Source organism: Asparagus officinalis, chromosome 3 (assembly GCF_001876935.1).
Source record: "Asparagus officinalis chromosome 3, Aspof.V1, whole genome shotgun sequence".
Classification (NCBI taxonomy): Eukaryota; Viridiplantae; Streptophyta; class Magnoliopsida; order Asparagales; family Asparagaceae; genus Asparagus; species Asparagus officinalis.
This window is the reverse complement of record NC_033796.1, coordinates 8,296,100-8,321,375: the sequence shown is the minus strand read 5'-3', so window position 1 is coordinate 8,321,375 and position 25,276 is coordinate 8,296,100. Positions and strand designations below refer to the sequence as shown.

General features: G+C 36.3%; 2 protein-coding genes across 4 annotated transcripts in view; both read left to right on the top strand.

Annotated features, from left to right (window-relative positions):
- On the top strand, positions 2,827-8,814 carry LOC109832854 (MADS-box protein JOINTLESS). Of its 2 annotated transcripts, XM_020400312.1 has the most exons (9): positions 2,827-2,917; positions 3,041-3,242; positions 6,202-6,280; positions 6,473-6,534; positions 6,706-6,805; positions 6,893-6,934; positions 7,405-7,446; positions 7,780-7,934; positions 8,485-8,814. In XM_020400312.1, the coding sequence occupies exons 2-9, from the start codon at positions 3,061-3,063 to the stop codon at positions 8,498-8,500; spliced, it is 678 nt and encodes a 225-aa protein (XP_020255901.1). In that variant the 5' UTR covers positions 2,827-2,917; positions 3,041-3,060; the 3' UTR covers positions 8,501-8,814. The 2 variants fall into 2 exon arrangements, with proteins under 2 accessions (XP_020255901.1, XP_020255900.1); XM_020400311.1 differs by having other exon boundaries at positions 2,871-3,242.
- LOC109832853 (peptidyl-prolyl cis-trans isomerase CYP40-like) overlaps positions 22,724-25,276 on the top strand; it is a 6,007-nt gene continuing 3,454 nt past the window's right edge. The window contains exons 1-3 of one of the 2 annotated variants that reach the window (XM_020400308.1): positions 22,724-23,003; positions 24,253-24,753; positions 25,097-25,184. In XM_020400308.1, the coding sequence (XP_020255897.1) occupies positions 22,854-23,003; positions 24,253-24,753; positions 25,097-25,184 (739 nt within the window). In that variant the 5' untranslated portion in view covers positions 22,724-22,853. The remainder of the gene's footprint in view (positions 23,004-24,252; positions 24,754-25,096; positions 25,185-25,276) is intronic. The other variant, XM_020400309.1, reaches the window with a different exon arrangement.

Below are 25,276 nucleotides of genomic sequence, written 5' to 3'. Positions count from 1 at the left end.
CAGTCGGGGGAGAGGTCAGCGAGGACGCGGTTGAAGGGCTCGCGGAGGGCGGCAATGGTGGCTATGAATGCGAGGCGCATCGCCGGGGTAGTGGCCGCGGCGAGGTTTTGACACTCCGTGGGGAGGTCGGGGACGGAGGGGAAGGGGACGATGAGGATGGGGAGCATGTGGCTAGGGGCCATGAAGGGGAAGAAGAGGATATTGAGAGAGATGATAGTGACTTTGGGAGGGGTATAATTGGATTTTTGGGTAAAATACATAGAAAAATGGACCAAATATGAGCTGGAAGGGGCTAGGTAAATTTTTTTCAAATTTAGGGGGCTGCAGCATATACCAAAAAGTATGAAGGGCTGGGGCATACTGAGTTTTAAAATTTGGGGCCTTGACACAATTTTTTCTTGATTTTAATTATTTTCATATTGATATTTTGCTAGATGCATCAATTGTTGCAAGCACAGTACCTAAATCCACGGACTCTCATGTAGCAAATGATAAGGCAAATATGACACGAGTTCTAATTAAGAATCCACCAGCGAACTTAATAGACATACTAGCTCCAATTCTCACATCCTCATCCACTCACTACCCATGTGAATGTGGTCTCATATTTGAATGAGTGGAGAGGGATGTGACACATCACTACCAAGCACAACTTTTTGTGCTTGGTACCAAGCATACCCACCTATGCATGAGTGGAGATTTGACGGTCTCCTATGGTGTCTTGTGGAAATATACCTAGAGCCCTAGCAGAAATCAAGACACGCACAATGCCATAAATGTGCAAAGCAAAGGCAAATGCAAAGACAAGTGTGGTTCAAAGTAAAAACTACCACAGATGAGTTTGATCTTGTGTGATCGCTGGATTTTTAGACATGTGCTGGTTCAAGTCTTTGCGACGCCATGCATCTATCTTTTATTCAGTTGGTCTAAAGGGGATTCAAGTCCTTGCGACATCTTCCTTATCCACAACGATTAAAACGACGGCACCATTACACGACACTAGTTTTAAAAAAAAATTATGAGGGATTGTTAGATATTTTTTTGAAACTAGCGGGTCCCACAAAATTTGTTAGCCTAACTTGTTGAAAAATGAAACAAAACGTGGTGTTAACAAAATTCAAAGAGCGGTACCAAACGTTGAAAGAAGAAAAAGTGGTGGACCACTCCATAAGAAAATTAGAACGTGGGCCCATATGCATAGTAAAATAATATTATTTTATTAGTGCATAGTCTTTTTCCAACGTTTAATAGACCCACCTCTTAAGAAAATTCATTCCAAAAAACAAACTATGATATATATATATATATATATATTTATATATATATTAGGTATATTATATATTTTATATATATATATATAATAGCGGTGCTCGTACATTGAACATGTCTTGGGAGCTGAGAAGATCTTATAGATCGAGGAGATCGTTGTCTTGACTGAGAAGGTCTTATAGATCGAAGAGATCGTTGCCTTGACCGAAATGTCCTATATATTGAAGGAGATCTTGACGGTACTGTGTCAGTGCATACCAGAGTACTGTACTGCTGTTCCTGGAAACAATTTGGCATTGGGATCCTTACACCGGAGTAAGCCAAATATTTTTTAAGCATAATGTTTTACAAACGCACAGCAGCTGAGTTAAAAATTTTTAAATTACAGCACTTCAGCTTTCTTTTTAGTTTTTTCTATTTTTATATCTGTATTATTCCAGATTTAACCATAGACGCCAACAAAGTCTGCTTCCCCCGGCTTCTCATTTAGTTGCTTATAATTCATAAATCTCGTTACATCTCTCTTTTTCTTAGCTATATTGACGTTCGTAACTTGAAAATTTTCTCATACGGGTGCAAGTTCGGCTTGCTTTCTCTTGTTTCCCCTTCTTGATTCAAAATATTAGGTGTCCTTTCATAGCACTGCACTATTGTTAATAAATACTTTTGTTTCGTATTTTGTTGAAGTGACATCTTCTGAAGTTATAGCACCCCCACCCACACAAGTGGCATCTTCTCCTTCAATTCTAAGTCAATGAAAAATTATCCTAGAGAAAAATCATCAAGAATATTGGGGTTTTGCGCAAAACTAGCATATTTTTTAGTTAAAGAAAATTAACATAATTTTTTTTTTAAATTCGTTGAACTATCATCTGCCTGACAACACTTAGGACAAGTTGTGACACAGTGCTTAATTACGTGATAAATTTTGGACAAATTTATCAATGTACTTCGCATATATCGATCTGGTCCATGTTATCTTCTATCGTTTTATTACTGGGCGCAAACAAGTAGAATTATATGTATATATATTAGAAAACAACTAGCTTTAATCTTTTGTGAGGGACCGAGGGCTTTTGATGATATTGGAGAATTATGCGGCGAAGGAAGAACTCATATCTGATTGATATCCATACAACTATTGCCCTCACACGTCAACATGCACATTAAACAAATAATAATAAGCCAAGAACTAATTTTTACCTGAAACAGGTTAAAAATAAATAAATCCAAGCACGAGGCAAATCAGAAGAACTCACGAGAACATGGTAAGGATTTCTTGGGCTCTGCTCACTCCAAAAGAAGGAATCAAAATAAAGCCAAAGAAATATCTAATAAATAATTAATAGATTATCAATCAAAATAAAATGAAAAGCAGTAATATCTCCGTACGTCAAACCACTGTCACCACTCTAAAAAAAACCCAAACACTTCACCTCCTCACACGTGGCACTTAACCCCAAGGGCAATCAAGGGGTTGGACGATTGGGTGAACTCACAGCATCCATTAAGTTCTGACGAAGTGACATAAAAAGACTATTTTTTTTACCATAAAAAGATTATTTTTCATTTTTTTTAATCCCAAGCATACTTTAATCTCCCGTTGGCTCCTGTGGTTTCCAAGAATAGAAGGGAACCAAAAATAAAGGTGAAGCCTACCCAATCAGCGACCAATATTCTTTCCTTCTTTAGCCATTTATTTATTGTTAAGTAAATAAATAAATTTCTAGGGTTTGTTCTTCTTCTCGTTGTTATTCTTTGTTCTTGCTAGGGTTTTGAGTGAAGTGATCGATGGCGAGAGAAAAGATTCAGATAAAAAAGATCGATAATGCGACGGCGAGGCAAGTTACCTTCTCGAAGAGGAGGAGGGGGCTCTTCAAAAAGGCTGAGGAGCTCTCGATACTGTGTGATGCTGAGGTCGGGCTTATCATTTTCTCTTCCACTGGCAAGCTCTTTGAATTCTCCAGCTCAAGGTATAACTTTTTTGTCCTTTTTTTTTCTTTTTTGAATCTTGGTGATTGGATCTGAGAAAAGAAATGGGGGTGTGTTGTTCTACTCTGGGGTTTGTTTAAGTTTTTGTTGGATTTAAGATTGATACGAGATCTTGATGATGGTGATATCGGATCTATGTGTGTGTGAGAGAGAGAGAGAGAGAGAGAGGTTCTCATTGGTTTTTGTGCAAATTTATAGCTTGTAGTTTTCTTGAGGGTGAACAGATAAGCTGTATTTTTTTTTGTTAGTGAGAGAGAGAGAGAGAGGCAAAGTTTCTAGGATCAAAGATTATAATTTACAAGTACTTACTGACTGCTGTTATTATATTATATATTTATATAAATATAAATAGGGGAGGTGATATTATTGTTTATTGTGATTTATTTTATGTGTAAAATGGCTATTAAACTAGGTATTTTGAGCCTTTGACCGATGGTACTGAATAACCATGATATGGTATTTAATTGCATAAAAATTAAAGACAGAAAACATTAGTGAGATTTATCTTAATTATGTTAGATTTTTACCGTCAAGGCCCATTTCGATCTTTAACTGACAGTGTTTCCTGTTGGTATTAACTACATTTCCCTGCAATTTTGGTTTGATTTTTGCTATCTCTCTTGTATTTATTTTATTCTCGCTTAAAATTAAATGAGATAACTCCTCCATGTTCTTTTTTTTCCTTGGAAATTTAATAAATTGATACATAAATTAGCTTCTGCAATATGCACATAACATACCATTAATGTCAGGAGTATTATAGCTCAAGAATATATAGGCTACTTGAGAATATACACACTGTTTCATGCTGTTGTAGACTCAGGTTCTTGCTGTTATCCTAACCTGCGAGTTGTAATCTTCATATATAACAAGGGAAGTTTCACGATCTCCTTTCAAATCACAAACTTTGAGATGCTAGTGACTTAAATTGACTGCACTTAGCTGACAAAATGGACACCTTGGAATAGCCTTTGTTATAATTTTTGACCTTGATTATGGACTCAGCAATAGTATTATTCTTAAACCCTACCTTTAATGTGTTGTAACGTGGTTTCACTATAACAAAAGTGGTAAATTATGATACATTTTTTGTCTCTACGTGACACATTTTTGTGTCGCACAAATAGAGCGCGACACATATCAAAAGTGTGGTTAGAGCATGTGTGGAGAGCGATTTTGTACACATGTATCACAAAACTCTTGACACATACATGTGTCAAGAGTGATGACACATAATTGTGTTTAGACTATGAAAATATAAAGAGTATAACCATTTAACGCTACATCTTTCCAGAAGGTCACACATCTTAGGATTAATCTCATCAAAGTATGCTTAACAATAGAGTTTTTTAGCTTATACACTAATCACAAGTATCTAATCATCATAACAACATCTAAGATTTATTATTTAAAAGCATCAATATATCCTCTCACAATCCATGTTGACCTATTAGCCTTTTTTACTTATATTTAATTATATATCTAATGACACAATTATGTGTCGTGATTTGCCACCCTTTTTATTTGTGTCACTATTGTTTAATTCTTGTAAATAAAATGACACTTTTATATGTATCATAAAAACAGTGTGGACATATACAACTTTAGTTGTAGTGTTTCAATTTTTTTCATATACTAAAAATAAGAGTGATATATAACCCATAAAAACAGTACACGCATGGTAAATAGATTGAAGTGTCAATTTTCTTACACTACTTTGAAGTATGAACAGTGTTTTATTGTGTTCGACCCTAATCATAATGTGCAATACGTGACTAAGTTAAACTACATTAAGATTTAAGATACTTAGTATTTCCTTTTTCAGTCAAATGTTGTTAAATAACAACTGCACATTAGTTAGTATGTGAATAATATGATTTTAGAAGTACACAACGTTAATCAAATACATGGCATCAGCACACTTGATCCTTGTTGTTAATCGACATAAATAAATTGCGGAAATAAGCTTGATTTTTAATAATATCAAAATACCTGATACAAATTGTATCTATAAGTTACAAAGACAACTGAAGTCAAATTAATATACTATGAGTATGGTTATGTATCCAAAAACTTAGGCTTGAATTCATGACTATTGCAGAATTGTAATTATAACTTTTACTCTTTAAGAAAAGAACTAAAAGATAAAAGAGCACTCGAAGTTCTGTATATGCACTGTAGCCTGTAGGTCCTTCTTGAGGTAGCTACACTTTGTCTGCTTCATGATCTTGCTGACTGTCACACTTATTATTGCCTGCATAAGCAGCATAACCCTCGAATTCCATGTACAGTTTTCTTTGCTTCTATAGGGATTGCCTCTCTTCAATACTTCACACATGTATTCTACTATGACAGGTGAGAGTTAGCTAGTCCTCGAATGTGACAATGATGTTTAGATGACATGTAGCCTGTAAGTCATAATCTTGACTATGAGTCCTCTTGGCTATATTCAATTACCCATATATTCATTGGTCAGAACCTCTCAAATCAAGGTGATATCTATGTTGAGTACAGTTTTATATATAACTAGTTGTCGGTTATGATGGCCTTAGAGTTATCCTGACTCTCAAATGTCATGGCCTTAAAAGGACCAACATGTTACAATCTCGCGTCTAATAAATAGTTTCATCTTTGAAGAGGAATACCCACCCCTTATGCCAATATGGCAACATTGATGTTGTCTTTAATTACTAATGGTATAGAGAGGATATGCCTTATATTTATCAATCTAGCATCATGTGTCTTATCATCCGTTCCCTTTTTATTGATGCTTTTACCTTAAAATTCAACTTTCACTGTTATATTAATATGGCCTAAGGCCCACTTTCCCCTAAAACAACTATGCATATCAGTAATAAAGTACTGCTCTTATCTAAATAGTAAACTACATTAGATGATTGATTATTTCTGACTGCTAAAATTTGATGTTCCCATCCAAAGTATGAAGGAGATCATTGAGAAGCATAGCATGCACTCAAAGAAAATGCTGAGACCAGACCAGCCATCTCTTGACTTGAATGTGAGACATTCCTTTCCTTCTTCTGATTATACAATATATAAATGGAAAATAATTCTGATGTTAACGAACAAATTTGATTCAGTAACCTGCGATAGTTATGTTCTCTGATTCTTAATCATAGAGTATTTTCGCCTCTACCCACTATTCATATGCAGCAATTATTTCTCTCTCTTTTTTCCTTTCAATTAATAGCTTGAGAATAGCAACTACACAAAATTGAGCAAAGAAGTGGCAGAGACAAGCCACCAACTGAGGTTAGTGGAAATGTTTCAGTAATGAGATAAATATATATAATTTCACCGTTCATTCATGTCATAATTTTAAGATTATATATATATATATAATATATATATATATATATATATATATAATATATATATATATTATATATAATATATATATATATATGTTTTTTTACCCTCCAGGAAGATGAGAGGTGATGACCTCCAAGGATTATCAATAGAAGAGCTGCAGAATCTAGAGAAAACCCTTGAAACTGGGTTAACCCGGGTTTTAGATAGAAAGGCATGCACTCATGACCCTAGTATGCTTCCATTGTATTTGATATTTGGGTTCATAGAAGCTAACAGGTTGTTGAATTGAATTTTTCAGAGCCAACAGATCATGGAACAGCTCAACAATCTCCGACAGAAGGTAAGGGACGAAACTTTTCCTATAATCTTGGAAAAAATGGATAGATGAAAATATGGTTAAATATATATTTAGTTCATGTGTTATTAGCCAGATCTGCTTAGTCTCTCTCTTTTCACTGGACTTTGCAAGAGGCCGCTTACCATTCAGAACTCAGGCGATATAACGTCTGTTGTTCAGAACTAAGAAAAGTAGTGTTGTACCTCTTTAAAATTGGTACAATTAATATGGTAACATCATTTGCTCCTTAGCTTTCCATATTAAACATCTAGCAGTTTAATCACCCTATTTTCTCATATCAAAGCAAAGAAATTCACCTTTTCTATCTCATTCCAAAAATGTGATATTTTCTGAAATTAACTGATTGTTCAAGGAGAATAGTCGGTCTATATAATATGCACAAACATATAAGATAAAATTCAATTTATCTTTTTCTGACGTTACCTGCCATGTTTCATTTGCACAATATGCAGGGCATGCAACTGATGGAAGAGAATACGCGGTTGAGGCAACAAGTGATGTTTTTTTCTCTCTCTCTCTCTTATCTCTCCCTACATATGTTAATCAAGGATTAATATTGAATACCCCCCTGGATTATCGCCTGCATAAACTTACTACCCCTCCGGTTTTATTTTTGCAAATAGACCTTCTGAGTGAAATTTTTTGACTCTTTCTGACAAATAGACCCCTCAGGGCAAAAGAGTAGGGAAAATTCACAAGGGTTTATATGCAAATGTAAAACTAGAAGGTAGTAACTCCCAATAAACAAATACTCTTAAGGGTTCTATCCGCAACTTTTGAATTTGAAATGTTTATTATATTCTGATTTTTTTTCTGGGTTAATTTAGGTGGTGGACATGTCTAGGGTTGGGAAACAAGCGGTGACTGAATCAGAAAATGGTTTCTACGAGGATAGGCAGTCCTCCGAATCGGTCACCAATGCTTCTCGTTCAAGCGCACTGCAGGAGTACGATGATAGCTCTGATACATCTCTCAAACTAGGGTAAGTTTCATATTAACTGGAGTATATCTGGGCCCCTAGTACTTATATAACAATCATTTGAAGAGCCTCGGGTGCAATTTTTATTTGCCCTTAGAGCACTTCGTTACTAAATCTCTTCCTGGGTTGTTTTGTGCCATGTGGTTCGTATAGCTTGTTCTTTATCCCGAATTTCTATTGATTTTCTTGTTCACATTTTTCATTGTTTAATTCTCTCTCTCTTTAATTTCTAAATTCCTCGATTTCAATTGCGTTATGAAGATCTATCGTCCTTAATGAGACATGTCAAGTTAAGAGTTTGAAAACGTCAATAGACTATGATAATGTATTTCAAACTGAGGCAATCAGCAGCATATCAAGCATGCGGGAGGTTATTTCATTTTTATTTTACTTTATGTTAAATTTTTTCTGTTCATCATCCTCTTTTAACACTGCACGAAGAACTGTTTAGTTCTTTCTGGGTTAGATTTTTTTCTCCTGCAACCCAGAACTTACTTTCAAGCCAAGGACTCCGTATATCCATGCTTAAGTTGGATTTTGTTTTTAATTGCAGCCTGCCCTGGAAGTGACCAGCAAGCCGCTTGTGGATGGAAGAAAGAGTTTGTTAGATAGAGCTCAGAGAAGCATATATACTACGACAATGAGACTTTTAAAAACATTAAGCACCTGTATAATATGCAGATTTAAGCCATCGCATTGTTTGTCATTTTGAGTAAACATGTAAAACAATTATGCTTCTTATCCAATCATATGGATAAAAGTAGATGCGTATTATGTTTCTATGTTAAAAAAAAAAAGAATGCTGGCTACAACGCGTGGTTTTCCGTGGCAGCTTCATTGTACGGTCATCTTCCTTCTGATACGACAACATCGCCTTATGCTAGATTAGACTATTGGCTCAGAGCATAGTGACATGCTGCTGCTGAGCTTTCTGCTCTTGTTTTCCTTCTTCTTAATGTATATTCCATATGTTTTCTTTAATTAATTGATTCTCTGCACATAATATACATGCCCAAGCTGCGCGACTGAAAATATATGGAATGTCGGCTCTTCACAATGAATGAACTTATCCTCGTTTGTAGCAACAACGCTAAAAATTATCTGAAAGTACTGCCCTGAAAATTAATGAAAATGATGCAAATTAAACTGACATTATTATTTTCAACTGCTTCGATGGTTTGTTGCGCTATCTTTATGGTGGTCCATCGGAACTTGGAAGAGAATAATTTGAGCAAGTTGAGCCGTTTCCGGTGAGCCAGATGTTAACACTTTAATAGACAGAAATGGGACCATCATATAAAGCTCAAGGTAACAAAATAGTAACAACATTTTAATTTCTTGTGCTTTTATTCAGTGGCAACTAGTTGTAAAGGTGAGCGGAGCATAATAATTAATTCGTTATAAATCAAGAGTGAACGGCATATAAAGTTTAGGTATTTCCCATATGAATTTAGTTCTTAAAGACTATATAGAATTAGGGCAAGCACCTAAATTACTCGGTAGAAAGCTAATTACATGCGAGTTGGAAAAAATTAATCAGCGAGATTTGGTTTAAAGCAGGATGTCGACTTTGAAGAGCGCACGAGTGCTTCCAGTGACTAAAGTTGACTTTTCCGTCGGGTTTGGGGGGCTACCAATGAAAAGTGACAGCGACCCTCGTATCAATCGACTCCTACAATTAATGTAGATTTTTTACTCCATCCATGAAGATGCGTTCAAAAATGATTAGGAGCACGTATTCAAATTGCGTTGAGGGATAGACATCGAAAATTGTAAACCCGATCAATTTGGATGTGTGAGTTCCGCCGGATCAGTCACTCGAGATCAACTGAAAAATACTTGATGATAACTAGGCTGTACGTGTTACACCCTAATCATCGTGGGGCTCTTGATGACTCATCAATTTTAATTTTAATGACAATCCAAGTGAAAGTATCCCGTACTTTTCTTATATAGTAATACAAGAATAGTTTAGAAAATGAGTTTAGTTAGAATTATCCAGATATATACTTACTTGGGGAACTTGAATGGTGGAGAGTAAAATCACCCAAATTTATCAAGCTGAACCGGTTGCGCCTTAAATTGGGCATTTATAAAACCGGTAAAGGTATGGTGGGAGACCACAAATACCTACAAACAAAAATAATTTTAAAAATGTCAATGTGGAAATGTTAATCCAAACAAATAGTCAAATAATTATAATTAAAATATAGACGTCTCTTCATGGAAGATTATTAGGTATAATTTGGATCATGGGGTACCTAAAGTGTATGGCAATTCCATCAGTGGCGGAGCAAGAAGTTCATATTAATGGTGTCGCAGTCGCACTATATGTCAAAAAGGAGAAATTACTAATTTTTCATTTGTATTAAATATATTCAGGAATTTTAATATGACACAAAAGATATTCAGCTAGATACCATTACAATTGCCCCTTACATGTCTTCATGTTTTTAAAATTGTTGCATAATAACATTCATTTGAAATACTACTTAATACATTCTTCTTTTCGATGTAAACTTAGATATCTTTTTTGTTTTCCCGATATAAATTTAAGTTAATATATCCTAGGGTCATTCTACTTTTAGATTTGGCCCATTAAGAATAATGGCGCACTACGCATTATACAAATGATTTGGAGGTGTCACTTTACTTTATAAGTTCACGTATACTTATAAATTGGTCATTGGAGGTGTCACTTCACTTCATAAGTTAACTATACAAATTATTCAGTGGTGTCTCTGGACACCAACCTCCATATGCTAGATCTGCCCATGGTTTGGGCTTATTCAATTTCTAGACCTATGTATAATTTTGAAATTGTCAGTAAATAAATCCATAAATAAGAAATAATGCTTACAATAAATATAATAGTAATTAGTACAAAAATAAATTTATTTTAAGTAAATAATGGATACGATGTGACAACTCATTTAGCAAAATAAAAAAGATAGGCTAGCTGTGAGGCCCATCTAACTAGTTATGGTAAAATATGTGGATCACACCACTCTATCGCTTGGTAGCTCATTTTACTAAATATGTTAGCCACTTCATAATCATCATTTCTCTTTTCAAAAAAAAAAAATCATCATTTCTCTTAGGCCTTGTTTGGTATGCGGGAGTGAAATGTTCCTTCCACTTCTCATTCATACATACCAAACACGACACCTTTTTTAAAGATAAAATACTCATTTCCACTTCTTCTTCAATATTCCCACTTTTTATAGATTTGCGCATTTCCATTGAGCTGGTAGTGAATGAGCATTCTCACTGAAATGGGAACAAAAAATTAGATTAAATACCAAATTTCTTATTAATTACTAATACTAAAAATAAAATGATTTTTTATTCTCACTCCATTATCTAATCGCACCCAAACATGAGAAAAGAAATGAACATTCTATTTCCACACTCATTCCATTTCATTCATTGCTTCATTCCATTCTCACTGATCTGATTCTTGCGCACCAAATGAAGCGCTATTTAAATTATCTCATAACTGTGGTGAAACACCATTTTCTCAACTTAGCACTCAAAAATCACATAAAAGAGCCATATGGTTGACACTCCAGTGCAAGTCTTCACAGTCACACCAACTAGTAGTAAACCCACGCGTTGTTGCAGATATTATTTATCGAGGTATATATGTTGCCAAATTGATAATATAACTTTTGTATATAACTATTTATAAAAAGTTTAGTAATAAATTTTTTTCTACTATTTACTGAGTGAATCTCCAAACCAGTTAACAAAATAATATATAAATTAGCAAGGTTTATAAATTTTCTTTAATAGAACCAGGAATATTTTATATATGTGAAATGTCTAATAAAGGGTCAACTTATCATCAGCAAGGACGCGCGTGCACACACATATATATTGTTGATGTCAAAAGTTAAGTGGTGGGATTTAGAACAAATTATGGAGAACTTAGGGTATCTTTTTCTCCTTTGATGGCTGACTGTCGGGTAAAAAGATAATTCGACACACATGCAACATGTTAGAGGATTCGAAGTTGGGTTTTGTGGTGATCCCTTCGATGGTGAAGTCAGTAATAAATTGAAGTAGAGGAAAATAGAATGAGTTTTAAATCTCTTAGGGTGCCAAAATTAGCATACCTTTTGGCAATTAGGAATGTGCTTATTAATATCGAATTGACATGGGCATTTGTGTAACTTTAGCCAAGTCTATGCAATCAGCTTAATCAACTAATACTTTACCGGTGTCGGCAGCGGGTGAGCCGGTGTCGGCAGCGGGTGAGCCGGTGTTGGCCTTATATTTACTATGATGGTAATAGAGGGTTATGGTGTCGGCGTAGTCCAATGAGTCATTATGATTATGGCAGAGGTGCAATGATAGCTCTTACTGTGTTTTTAATGTAATAGTGATTGATTGTCGTTGCTAGGTTCGAGAAGGGGCGCCTTTCATATCAGCAAGGGGCGCCTTTCATATCAGCTCCTTGAGAGAGATTGAGTGAGGGCACCCTTAGACTCAATTAATCTGTGTGAGGATGTCTCCTGAGTCAGTCTTCGTGATAGAGTTCGAGCGAGAATGCATTTCGAGTCGGCTTTAGTCAGATAAGGGTCGAGTCGGTGTATAGTTAATTGAGATACTCGTCACTTTCTGGAGTGAGATTAACATTTGATAACTTCTATATGCATGGTGTAGAAATGACATTTACTGGACATGAAGTCATCTCAAGGGTAGCATTAAATCTGGCTCGAATTGCCCACAATCTAATAATATCGCACTGATCCATGCTACCTTCATTGCTTCTTACATCCATATTATTAAAAAATCTAATGTTTTTGTGCCTTGCATCAAATTTTCACCTTTGCAATATATAATTATCAGGAATTAGCTGTCAACTGAAGAAGCCATATGATATGCAATATATACCTACAAAGGATCCCATCATTTTTAAAAAGTGCACAAGAGCATTTGACCATAAGCTCTCTAGATTTGTCATATGTAACTTCTTTCCATTTCTCTCTTTCTTCAGAAAAATCACCAACTAGATAAATTGTTTTTGGCTCTTCCTTTAACATTTCTTCATGAAAAAGTGATAACCCATTAGTAAGCCCATTTTGGAATATTTTGAAGATCCCCCTAGTATATAATTTGCTAACTTGCACTTCAATTGGATGTCGAAGGCACATTGCAGGCACAATATTCAATGTCATAAAGTCTTCTCGAGATTCAGATGCACGGCAATTTGCTAAGGCTTTGTCATATTGGCATACAAAGTCCACAAGCCTAGTCTTTGTATTTACATAACCATCAAAAAATACATTGATACTTTCACTCCTCTGACTAGTTATCATTCCTGCCCAAAATATATCTTTCAAATATGCATCTACCCAGTGTGCACACAATATGTACATCCTCATCAGCCAACTATCTACATTCTCATCTATATTAAATTTCTCCATCAAAAACTTCCAACGTTCCACACAATTGTGAGTAGTGCTAGCTCAGCACCACTTACCAAAATATGTAAAAATCTCATCTCCATATTGTGCTTTCATTGGAAGTTGCTGCTCAGCAATATGTCTGCCAATATGCTAAGAACAAAAACGGTGTCGTGTATTAGGAAAAACTTGTTTGATAGCTCCTTCTATTTGTGCATCTTGATCGGTGATAATTGCTTTTGGTGCAACCCCGTGCATGTATTTTAGCCATTGGGTGAACAACCAAATAAAGGTATCCTCTTGCTCACCTGCGAGTAAGGCACAACCAAAGAGAATGGACTGTCAATAATGATTTACACCTGTGAATGGAGAAAACGGTAGGCTCAAATGATTGGTTTTATATGTGACGTCAAACACCACTACATCTTCAAAACTTAAGTAAGAAGATCTTGATCTCCCATCAGCCCAAAACACACTCCTCATAGTCCCCGACTGATCCAGCTCTATGGAAAAGTAAAATTTGGATCGATTTTCTTCCTATCTTAAAAATTCTTTATGATGGATATGCATTCATTGCCAATGTTGTTCTTCCTAATAGTTCTGATGTGATCAATACATTGTTGTGCAGTGGTATATTCTTTATCAAGACTCTTAGACACAACATTATACACGCGGGCAATAGTCAAAGGAGCCATTCGTTCTTCACTCAAATTCTTAATAATTCTTTTGCAAGTCTTCGAGCGATGGCTATGCATGTGGGAATAAAGATTAAACACTTTATCAGGGCTCGATAATAGATGGGTTGGGTGCTATGCCTCAAACTTCATGACAATCCATGTCTTGGAGGAAGTCAACATAATCTTCATTCTTACGGGATAATCCACTCTAGTATCTAGACGGCGATTGATAAGTTTCCCACACTCTCTCTTATCTGATAACATTTTTCTCCCTGCCTTGTTGCAAAAAAAACTGAGAAATTTTTTTTCTTGACTTTCTTGACTTATCGGTAGTTTTCTTGCGGATTGCAAAACCCATTTTTTGCATAAGAATTGTAATAGTTGTATGCCTCCTCCAATGTACTAAATTCTTTTCCCTCGTATGGCGTCTCTCCTATGAAAGTCATCTCATTCGGGCCTATAAGAGCTGTATGCAATTCACCATCAACATCCATAATATTTTGGGTATCATTTTCACTTAGTCCAATGGGTAGCACATCATCTGTTTTAACATTCATTGTCCTCTCTCGTAGCCCTGAAACAATTATCAATGTGTCTCAAACTTCATGAAATTATATCCTAATAATGTAAGTCTATAACCACAATGGAATTAGTATTGTACATGGGCTATTAAAACATGCAAATGTTCTCTCTAAAATTTGCTACAAAATGGACAAAAGAAAAGAAAATCCCGAACTAACTAATTAAAAGTGTTTTACTCAGTTACACATGATCGCGACGGAATTAGTATTATACATGGGCTATTAAAACAAGCAAATGTTCTCTCTAAAATTTGCTACAAAATGGACAAAAAGAAAAGAAAATCCCAAACTAACTAATTAAAAGTGTTTTACTCAGTTACACATGATCGCAATTGCTTTCAAAAATAATGTACATGACTGTATCTTTATTAAAAGTGTTTTACATCAGTGATTGCGTGCCACTTAAGATTCGGATGCAGGCTTCTGCAGGTTTTGTTAGTGCAGGCTTCTGCAGGTTTTGTTAGTGCCAGTGCTCTAGGGATGACTTGTGGTCCTGCTCTTGCTGGCTTGCTGAGATTAATTTTAAGATCTATTCCCTCACAATTAACCAAAATACGTCACAAGGATGGATAATGGCACTAGCTTGGCTCATAAATCAATTTCAGAACAACCAATTTAAGCACAACCAATTAAAGGAAAAAAGACCCATTAAACCAATTTCAGCACAATCGAATCAAAGGGATTGAGGAAGAGATCACGAGCGAGGGTTCAAGTTATTACTTGCGTCGGTGTCGGTGTCGAGAGAGGAAGAAGTAATGGGTCTTTGACGGGCCAAATCACGGCGTTGGCGTCAGCGTCAGCCTCGAGAGAGGGAGGAGGGAGGGTCTTCGACAGGCCAAATCACGACGCTGGAGATGACGTCGACAGCGGGAGGAGGAAGGTCGTTCGACGGGGGGAGAGGGAGAATGTGAATTTGGGAGAGAGAGAGAGAGAGAGAGAGAGAGAGAGAGAGAGAGAGAGAGAGAGAGAGAGAGAGAGAGAGGCGTTTAAGACAGCTCATCACGAGCTGGTCTACGCTCTTTTCAACACGAGGGCTTATTTGCAAAATGGCCTCAGACCCATTACGCCCAGTCAAATCAGATCAGTGGCTGAGATGTGGCCACATCAGCTCCATTGGAGCAAACTCCCTCCTATGTCAATGATCTCCATTAAACTCTCTCTCTCTCTCTCTCATCCTCATAAAGTAGGAGAGTGTGTGTGAGTTAGTGAGGATTGTGCAACATAGGTATCAAGGAGGAAAATCTCCTCTTTGACATGTTGGAGTTATAACTTAAAAACTTGGGTTTGTAGAGGAAAACTTTAGTCCCACATTGGAAAAGAGATGGGAAGATAGGCTCTTTATAAGCCTTCCCTTTCTCTCCTATGCCTAGAAGAAAACAAAGGTTATGCTCCACACCACACACGCGCGCGCCGGCCGGGCCGGGCTCGGGCTCGGGTTCGGGTCGGGTCGGGTGGCGCGCGCACACGACCTGCGGACACGAATGCAGCTCCGGACTGAGGGGCTCTTAATCTGCTACATTTTTATTTTTGAATAATTAAAATATAATTTTTATTTTTGAACAATTAACATGTGATAAATATTTTGTAACAGAAATATTTCGTAACGGTAAAAATTTATTAGTGTGATTAAAAACGTGAAAAATATTTTGTGAATTTATTATGTAACGGAAGCGTTTTTTAATTTTATAACGGCTAAGCTTTATTAACGTGATTAAAACGTATTAACTATGAGTTTATGTAACGGTTGTTTAACCCTATAAAAGGACCAAAGCCCGAATAGTTTTACACAGTAAAAAATCAACAGATCTCTTCTCTCCTTCTCTTTTCAAAATAGTTTTCTGTTTACACTGGTTCCCTGAAAGTCTAGAAGAATTCGCAAAACCTTCTTGAAGCTCGTGCCGACGAGAAGGAGGTCGCCTGACCGAGGGTCGTTGTATCTCCGGGGACTTTTGCCGCGTAGCCCTGTACGAGAGGGGGCAATTAGTTTCTTGGGACAGTGCTTGCACGCCTCGACCATCAGGCCGTATTTCTAACCCTTATTTCTTTTTGTAATCCAAGAAACTAATTTTGTGCTGTTTAGAATAGTAACATGATTAACATTCTGGTTTTTATGTTAATGTTGTCTGCAATTCTTAAAAACGAAATGTTACAATGCATGATTATTCTGTTGAATGAATGCTTTATATATTTCTGCTGCATTATAATAACAAAAATATTCATTCATCATCAGATTATGGCTACAAGTGAAGTTATGTCTGCTAAACCAGAGAAGTTTGATGGGAATAATTTTCGTCGTTGGCAAAACCAAATGAGATTTTGGTTAACAACCTTACATCTAATAAAATACCAGCCATAGAACCAGATAACCCATCTTCATCTAGACCAGTTACTAGGCAATCTTCCTCATCTTCCTCCACAGATTCCATTCCTATCCCAAGAACACCTCAAGAAATAGAGTATCATTGTCTACATAGAATCTTAGGAGCTTTATCTGATAGATTATATGATATATACTATACTATCACTAATGCTAAAGTTCTGTGGGAAACCTTAGAGAAAAAGTATGGTCTAGATGATATGGGAATTAAAAGATTTAAAGCATCTGATTTTAACAAATTTAAAATGGTAGATTCTAAACCAATGAATGAGCAAATTCATGAATTTGAACATATAGTTCACCAATTAAAAGTGAATGGATCCATCTTAGATGAAACGTTTCAGATAGCCTGTCTTATAGACAAACTTCCCGAGTCCTGGTCAGATTTTGCCAAAAACCTTAACCATACCCAAGGAGATCTTACCCTAGAGCAAGTATTGAATTCTATTAGAATTGAAGAGCAACATAGACTCAGGGAGAAAAATGTGACAAAATCTGAACCCAAAGAACCCAAAGTAAACAATGTTGAATCCAAACCCTTTCCTCAACACAAGAAACGTCCCTTCCACCAAAATCAAAATAAAACATTTAAGAAGAAACCCTATCATCAAAATAAGAACCATGTTCACTTTCAAAAGAAGGAAGGAGCTGAACGTCGAGCCTGCTTTGTTTGTGGAAGAACCAACCATCTTGCTAAGGACTGCTTTTTCAAGAAAACTGAACCACCCAAGCCTAGGAAGGGAGGACCTCCACCTAATAAGTCACAAGTAAACATGGTGACTTCAAGTCCAGCTGAGGCTGCTTTCAGGTCTGTTCTCTTCACTCCTGAAGTAAACATGACCTTTCAAGCAAATGATTGGTGGATTGACACTGGAGCTAATATTCACGTTTGCTCTAATCAATCTTTGTTTTCCACCTATCAGGTCTCAAGTAGAGGAACTGTGACAATGGGAAATAATAATGTGGCTCCTGTATCCGGAATAGGTCGGATCAACCTAAAGCTGACTTCTGATAAGACTTTGATCCTGCAGGATGTCCATCATGTACCAGACATTAGGAGAAACTTAATTAGTGGATCTTTGTTAGTGCAACAAGGCTATAAGCTTGTTTTTGAATCAAATAAAGTTGTAATAACTAAGGGTTTGAACTTCATTGGAAAAGGTTTCTTATGTGATGGTCTTTTTAAATTGAATGTTAAGAATTCTACTCTTGCATCTCCAATAGCTTTGAATATTGAACCTTCCATCACTTGGCATCAAAGATTAGGACATGTGAATTATAATTCAATTAAAAGATTGATGCATCTCAATATAATTCCAAAGCTTAATATAAAAGATGATGAAAAATGTGAAATATGTGTAGAAGCCAAACTTCCTAAGAAACCATTTAAAACTATTGATAGAGATTCTGAGATATTAGAACTCATCCATAGTGATGTTTGTGATTCAGGAAGAACAACTAGAGGGGGTAACAAATATTTTGTAACTTTTATAGACGATTGCTCTAAATATTGTTACCTCTACTTAATTAAGACTAAAGATGAAGTCATAAACAAATTCAAAATATACAAAGCAGAAGTTGAGAATCAGTTGGATAGGAAAATTAAAATACTAAGATCAGATAGAGGTGGTGAGTACACTTCTAATGAATTAAAACAATTCTGTGAAGAGAATGGAATTATTCATGAAATAACAGCTCCATATACACCTCAATCTAATGGAGTAGCTGAGAGAAAGAATAGAACACTAATGGACATGGTAAACTCAATGTTAATTAATTCTGGTGTGCCAGAAAATTTATGGGGAGAAGCTCTCATGACTGCATGTCATATACTAAATAGAATTCCATTCAAGAAATCTGATAAAACCCCTTACACAATTTGGAAGAATAGAAACCCTAATTTAGATCACCTAAAAGTGTGGGGGTGCTTAGCAAAAGTCAAAATACCTGAGAATAAAAGAAAGAAGATTGGCCCTAAAACTGTAGATGGAATTTTTATTGGCTATGCTTCTGATAGTAATGCAAATAGATTTTTAATAATCAACTCTGACATTAATGAGATAGCCAACAACACCATAATTGAAGCTAGGGATGCACATTACTTTGAAAATATTTTTCCTTACAAGACCAGAATAAACAACACAGGCCCTAGCTCTAATAATTCAGATCCTAGTTCTAATCAAGGTGAAACTAGTTCTAAACAAATTAGACCACTAGAAAGTCCAGAGGAGCCTAGGAGAAGTAAAAGAACTAGAATAGAAAAGGTCCATGAAGATTTCTATGCATTACTTGTAGAAGATTCTCCAGTTACATTTGAAGATGCAATGAAATCAGTAGATGCTCCATTTTGGAAGGAAGCTATAAATAATGAGATACAATCTATAGTTCAAAATCATACTTGGGAACTAACTGATCTTCCTTCAGGATGTAAAACCATAGGATGTAAATGGGTGTTTAAGAAGAAACTTAGACCTGATGGAACAATAGATAAATATAAAGCCAGATTAGTAGCTAAAGGATATACCCAAAAGTCTGGTATTGATTATTTTGATGTCTATTCTCCAGTAGCTAGGATTACTACCATTAGAGTCCTCATAGCTCTAGCATCCATTCACAAATTAATAATACATCAAATGGATGTTAAAACTGCATTTTTAAATGGAGACTTAGATGAAGAAATTTATATGGATCAACCTGAGGGATTTATAGCTTCTGGACAAGAAAAGAAAGTATGCAAGCTTATTAGATCACTATATGGTCTCAAACAAGCCCCAAAACAATGGCATATGAAATTTGATGAAATTATACTATCTTATGGATTTGTAATTAATCAAACAGATGAGTGTGTATATCATAAAATAGATAAAAACAACAAAATTGTGATATTATGCCTATATGTTGATGACATTCTTATTTTTGGTTCTGACATACAAATCATAAATGATATCAAACACTTTTTATCACAAAATTTTGACATGAAAGATTTAGGTCAAGCTGACCTAATTCTTAATACTAAAATCATGAAAAATGAGAATGGATATGTGCTATCACAATCACACTACATAGAGAAAATCCTTAAGAATTTTTATGATCCAAACTGTCAACCTGTTTCCACTCCATATGATCCTAATGTACATCTAAAGAAAAATACAGGTCATCCTCAATTACAAAGAGAATATGCACAAATAATTGGATCACTAGGATTCCTAACAAACTACACCAGACCTGACATTGCTTATGCAGTAAATAGACTTAGTAGATATACATCAAATCCTGATAAGAGTCACTGGGATGCTCTAGAAAGAGTTTTGAGATACCTAAAAGGAACTATGAATTATGGTTTACACTATAAAGGTTATCCATCTGTACTAGAAGGTTATTCAGATGCAAATTGGATTAGTGACTCAGTAGATGTAAAATCCACCACAGGATTTGTGTTCCTTTTAGGAGGAGGAGCTGTGTCCTGGAAATCTACTAAACAAACTGTAATGGCTAGAAGTACAATGGAATCAGAAATGATAGCTCTTGATACTACTAGTATAGAAGCTGAATGGTTGAAAGATTTACTAACTGAAATTCCACTAATGCAAAAACCATTACCAGCCATTTCTATTCATTGTGATTGCAGGTCAGCGATTGACAAATGCCATCAAGAGAATGCAAATGTGAAGATGAATCGACACTTGAAAGTGCGACATAAATCCTTGAGATATAAGATGAAAAACCATATAATAGCCTTAGATTTTGTAAGATCAGAGAAAAATCTTGCAGATCACTTAACTAAAGGCTTATCTAGGGCAGTGGTCCTAGAATCATCGAGGGGGATGGGGTTAAGCCCATAAGAAAAATCACTGCAGTGGCAACCCAACCTCGCAGAGGTTCAATGGGTAGAAACAAACTGAATGAGTGATTAATTGTGAGGAGCACTGAATTTATTTGCTCCCATCCCTAGGATGATCAGTGCTCATAAAAAGCAAGTGAAAGGTTGAGTCTAACTCTTAATGAATCCAAGACCCATGAGGCAGGATGCTTACTTGCTCGCATCCTTATTAGGATTCACCTATATGTGTGTAGTTGTGAGGCCGCGACTATGGGATCAGGGCTGCTCCCTAGTAACACACATGAAAGATACCTGCGCAAGGCCGATAATAGCGCAACCCGTTTAGAATTCTTCAAAACTGTACTATGTGTGCTTTCTGTAGAAATCCGATAAATGAGACTGGTTCAAGGCGAAGTCCACCAAGCTCTCACGGATCTATACAACTGTCACTAAGTGAAGGTTCAAACCGAAAGGTACCTCCACCTATTACATAGTATAAGGGAACCAGCAATCGTATTTATTTCTTTTATTGTTATTTCTGAACTATTTTAAGTTTTAAGTTATGTGGGGGATTGTTGGAATTATATAATAAAAGATAACTTAAAACTTGACTTTGTAGAGGAAAAGAGGGAAAGTTTAGTCCCACATAGGAAATGGGATAGAAAAAAGGGGTCCTTATAAGCCTTCCCTTTCTCTCCTATGCCTAGAAGAAAACAAAGGTTATGCTCCACACCACACACGCGCGCGCCGGCCGGGCCGGGCTCGGGCTCGGGTTCGGGTCGGGTCGGGTGGCGCGCGCACACGACCTGCGGACACGAATGCAGCTCCGGATTAATGGGCCCTTAATCTGCTACATTTTTATTTTTAAATAATTAAAATATAATTTTTATTTTTGAACAATTAACATGTGATAAATATTTTGTAACCGAAATATTTTGTAACGGAAATTAACCCTATAAAAGGACCAAAGCCCGAATAGTTTTACACAGTGAAAAATCAACAGATCTCTTCTCTCCTTCTCTTTTCAAAATAGTTTTCTGTTTACGCTGGTTCCCTGAAAGTCTAGAAGAATTCGCAAAACCTTCTTGAAGCTCGTGCCGACGAGAAGGAGGTCGCCTGACCGAGGGTCGTTGTATCTCCGGGGACTTTTGCCGCGTAGCCCTGTACGAGAGGGGGCAATTAGTTTCTTGGGACAGTGCTTGCACGCCTCGACCATCAGGCCGTATTTCTAACCCTTATTTCTTTTTGTTTGAATTATTTCTTACATCTGCGTTACAATATTAATCCGTGATTATCTGTTAATTATTAAATTGCTTAAACTGATTTTCGTTATTGTCTAAACAGCTTATATTCCCAACAATAGGGACTGTTAGTTTGCATAAGGGGGAATGAGAACGTCTGCCAAAAGTGTCAGTTATGGTAGGCTTTGTTGCAAAAACACAGACGTTTTTACAAGAAAGACTGCTAAAACTGACACTTTTGACAAACTTTTAACCCATTTCCCCCTCTAAAAGAGGCAACCAAACGCCCCCATATGACACTCATTAATATCTATATATATATATATATATTTATTGAAGTGTTAAAATTTTCCTTCTATCTTTAACAGCGGACAAAGCGCAAAAGTTTCACAAGTAGCATCAACGGTGGAATCAGGTTTCAATAAAATTTAGTGTGAACAGTTTGGAAACAGGCTCAGGCGTTTAGTATTCTGAATTATACTGTAGCAAAAATAGTGTTTACTTTTAAGCCCTCGTGATCAGGGTAGGACCTGTCCCAACAACGTCAACTGCTCACATCAAAAAAAGCCAAAAAGCCCAAAACAAAGTTACCAACTTACCATGAACCAACAACCAGAGCACTAAAGTAAACAAATAGTAGCGCTCCCCCCCCCCCCCCCCCCCCCAATTTAATACTCGCATTAATAATTTCCCATTTCGAATTCCATATAAAACGCGCCAAGAGATCCCAAAAAGCCCGAAATCGAGATTTAGGGTTTTAGAGAGAAAAATACGAAAATGGGGAGCGGCGGCGGTACGTGAACCCGCGGTGCTACATGGACATCAGCATCGGCGGCGAGATGGAGGGCAGGATCGTCATCGAGCTCTTCGCCGACGTCACGCCGAAGACGGCGGAGAATTTTAGGGCTCTTTGCACCGGCGAGAAGGGGATCGGAGCTTGCACCGGAGTCCCTCTTCACTTTAAGGTCGATTCTTTTATTTTATTTTTTAATCGTCTCTTTTTTTTTGTTGTTGTCTTTTGTTTGTTTACTCTGTTGTCCTTTTTGTACTGGGCATTTGCTAGATCGGTGAAGAGATCAGAGAATATTCGGAATCCATGTGTGTTTGTTGTTTTTAATGTTTGTTCGTGGAAAGTTAGGTGTTTTAGTGCTTATAATTATAATATGTGATTTTGTTTCTATAATTTCCTGTTACAGAAAAATTAGATTATTTCCCCTCGTCTATATCAAAAGTGCCTGCATATTGCAGTTCATTATTTGATTCCAAGCCAAAGATGAAATCTTTGGAGAAGTTTTGAGTGATTTGAAAAGGATGTATTAGGGGTGAAATATGAGTAGCGTTGGATGATCAATTTTGGGGACAGCACGGAACAAGAGAAACTTAGATCAGGATATTCTTTAAAATAATAGATAAAAAATTTATGATTTGTTTTTAACATTGTTGTAGATGAAACCTGAGTCAGAATCTAAAGTTGGCAGAAGAGGAACTTCAGGTCGTGAGTTTTAAACCTTGGGAGTATAAGATGGATTGATTTTCAAAAGTTTATGTTGAATTATGAAATAGAAACTGTTAGTTATGTCTGGTGAAATTTCGTACTCTACAACTATCTCTAATGGGGGGCATACAAAGAAAACTGTTTCACAGATACAAGATTCAGTAATCAGACTTATTGATTAGACATACATCCTTCTTGCTCTCTCCTCTCTTGTTTTTCTCTTTTCCTTTTGACAACTGCTAGCCATTTTTTATTGGTTCTGCACTTTGTTCTTTTTGAGAGGATGAAATAGACAAGAAAGGAGGATAGAGAACTTCTAGAGTGATTGTAGTTTAAAAAGCTCCCTAGAAACACCATATGAGGTTGATGTTAGTTTCATGAGATCCGCCAATATATGCTTTTGGCTGATAGTATTTAGGTTTTTTATATGGGCCAGTATACAACAACTATAAACGCCAAACTTCACTGTCCTTGCCCACACTCGAAGAGTTTCCTTTCTTATCTACTAGTCAATACAGAAACTAAATGTTAATTTTGCATTGACACCAATGTTAGGCATATGTTTCAAATTCCTATGGCACTTTTTTTTTGAACAGCAACAAAGTTATATGGCTTTAGAACTGTTACAACTGTAATTACTACAAAATTTTCTGCTTCTCGGCTTTTTACCAGAAACCTAGACTTCTTCTTAATGTTGTCACATGGTCTTCTGGTTGCAGGGCTCTCGATTTCATCGTGTTATTAAAGGCTTCATGTTACAAGGTGGAGACATATCTGCAGGCGATGGAACTGGAGGAGAGTCCATATATGGATCAAAGTTTGAGGATGAGAATTTTGAAATTAAACATGAGAAGAAAGGAATGCTGTCGATGGCTAATTCTGGTCCTGACTCAAATGGGTCTCAGTTCTTCATTACTACTACTCGAACCCCTCATTTAGATGGAAAACATGTTGTATTTGGGAAGGTGCTGAAAGGTATGGGAGTTGTTAGGTCAATTGAGCATACACCTGTTGGAGATGGTGATTGTCCCTCTGTCGATGTTATAATTGCGGAATGTGGGGAACTTCCTGAAGGGAGCGATGATGGAGTTGTTAATTTCTTCAAAGACGGTGACATGATTCCAGACTGGCCTGGTGACCTTGAAGTAAAGCCAAAAGATGTAGCATGGTGGATGAATGCTGCTGACTCTGCTAAAGCGTTTGGAAATACATGCTTCATGGTATGTTTTGTTTGGTTTTATGCTTTATTTTCTTATCTTTTATTTTTTACTTGTGATGTATTTTTGTACCTTTTGTTTCCTTTTGCCATTGGATTTTGTTGGGTTTATTAAAAATTGACTACTTGATTTGTTTATAAAGTTATACCCCAAGTTACCACCCAAATTGAAAAGTCGCACATCAAATTGGCAATACAATAGAATAATAAACCTCACCAGTGAAGTCCTTGCACTGGGCATCAGCAACATACCAAAAACCCCTCCAAGTCTTTCTTTTGATTGATTAATATTAAATGTCCCAAACAGCTAAGAAAATTGCTGATTAATTCATGATTGTTCTCTGCAGAAACAAGACTACAAGATGGCCCTTAGAAAATATCGAAAGGCTTTGCGGTACTTGGATATTTGTTGGGATCAAGAAGAGATTGATGAAGGCAATGATTTTTCTTAAGTGTTGTCTTTGTCTTGTTAATTCCGACACCTGTTATCATCTGGTGGAGTTCTGGTTTTCTTTTCCTTCTGTTTC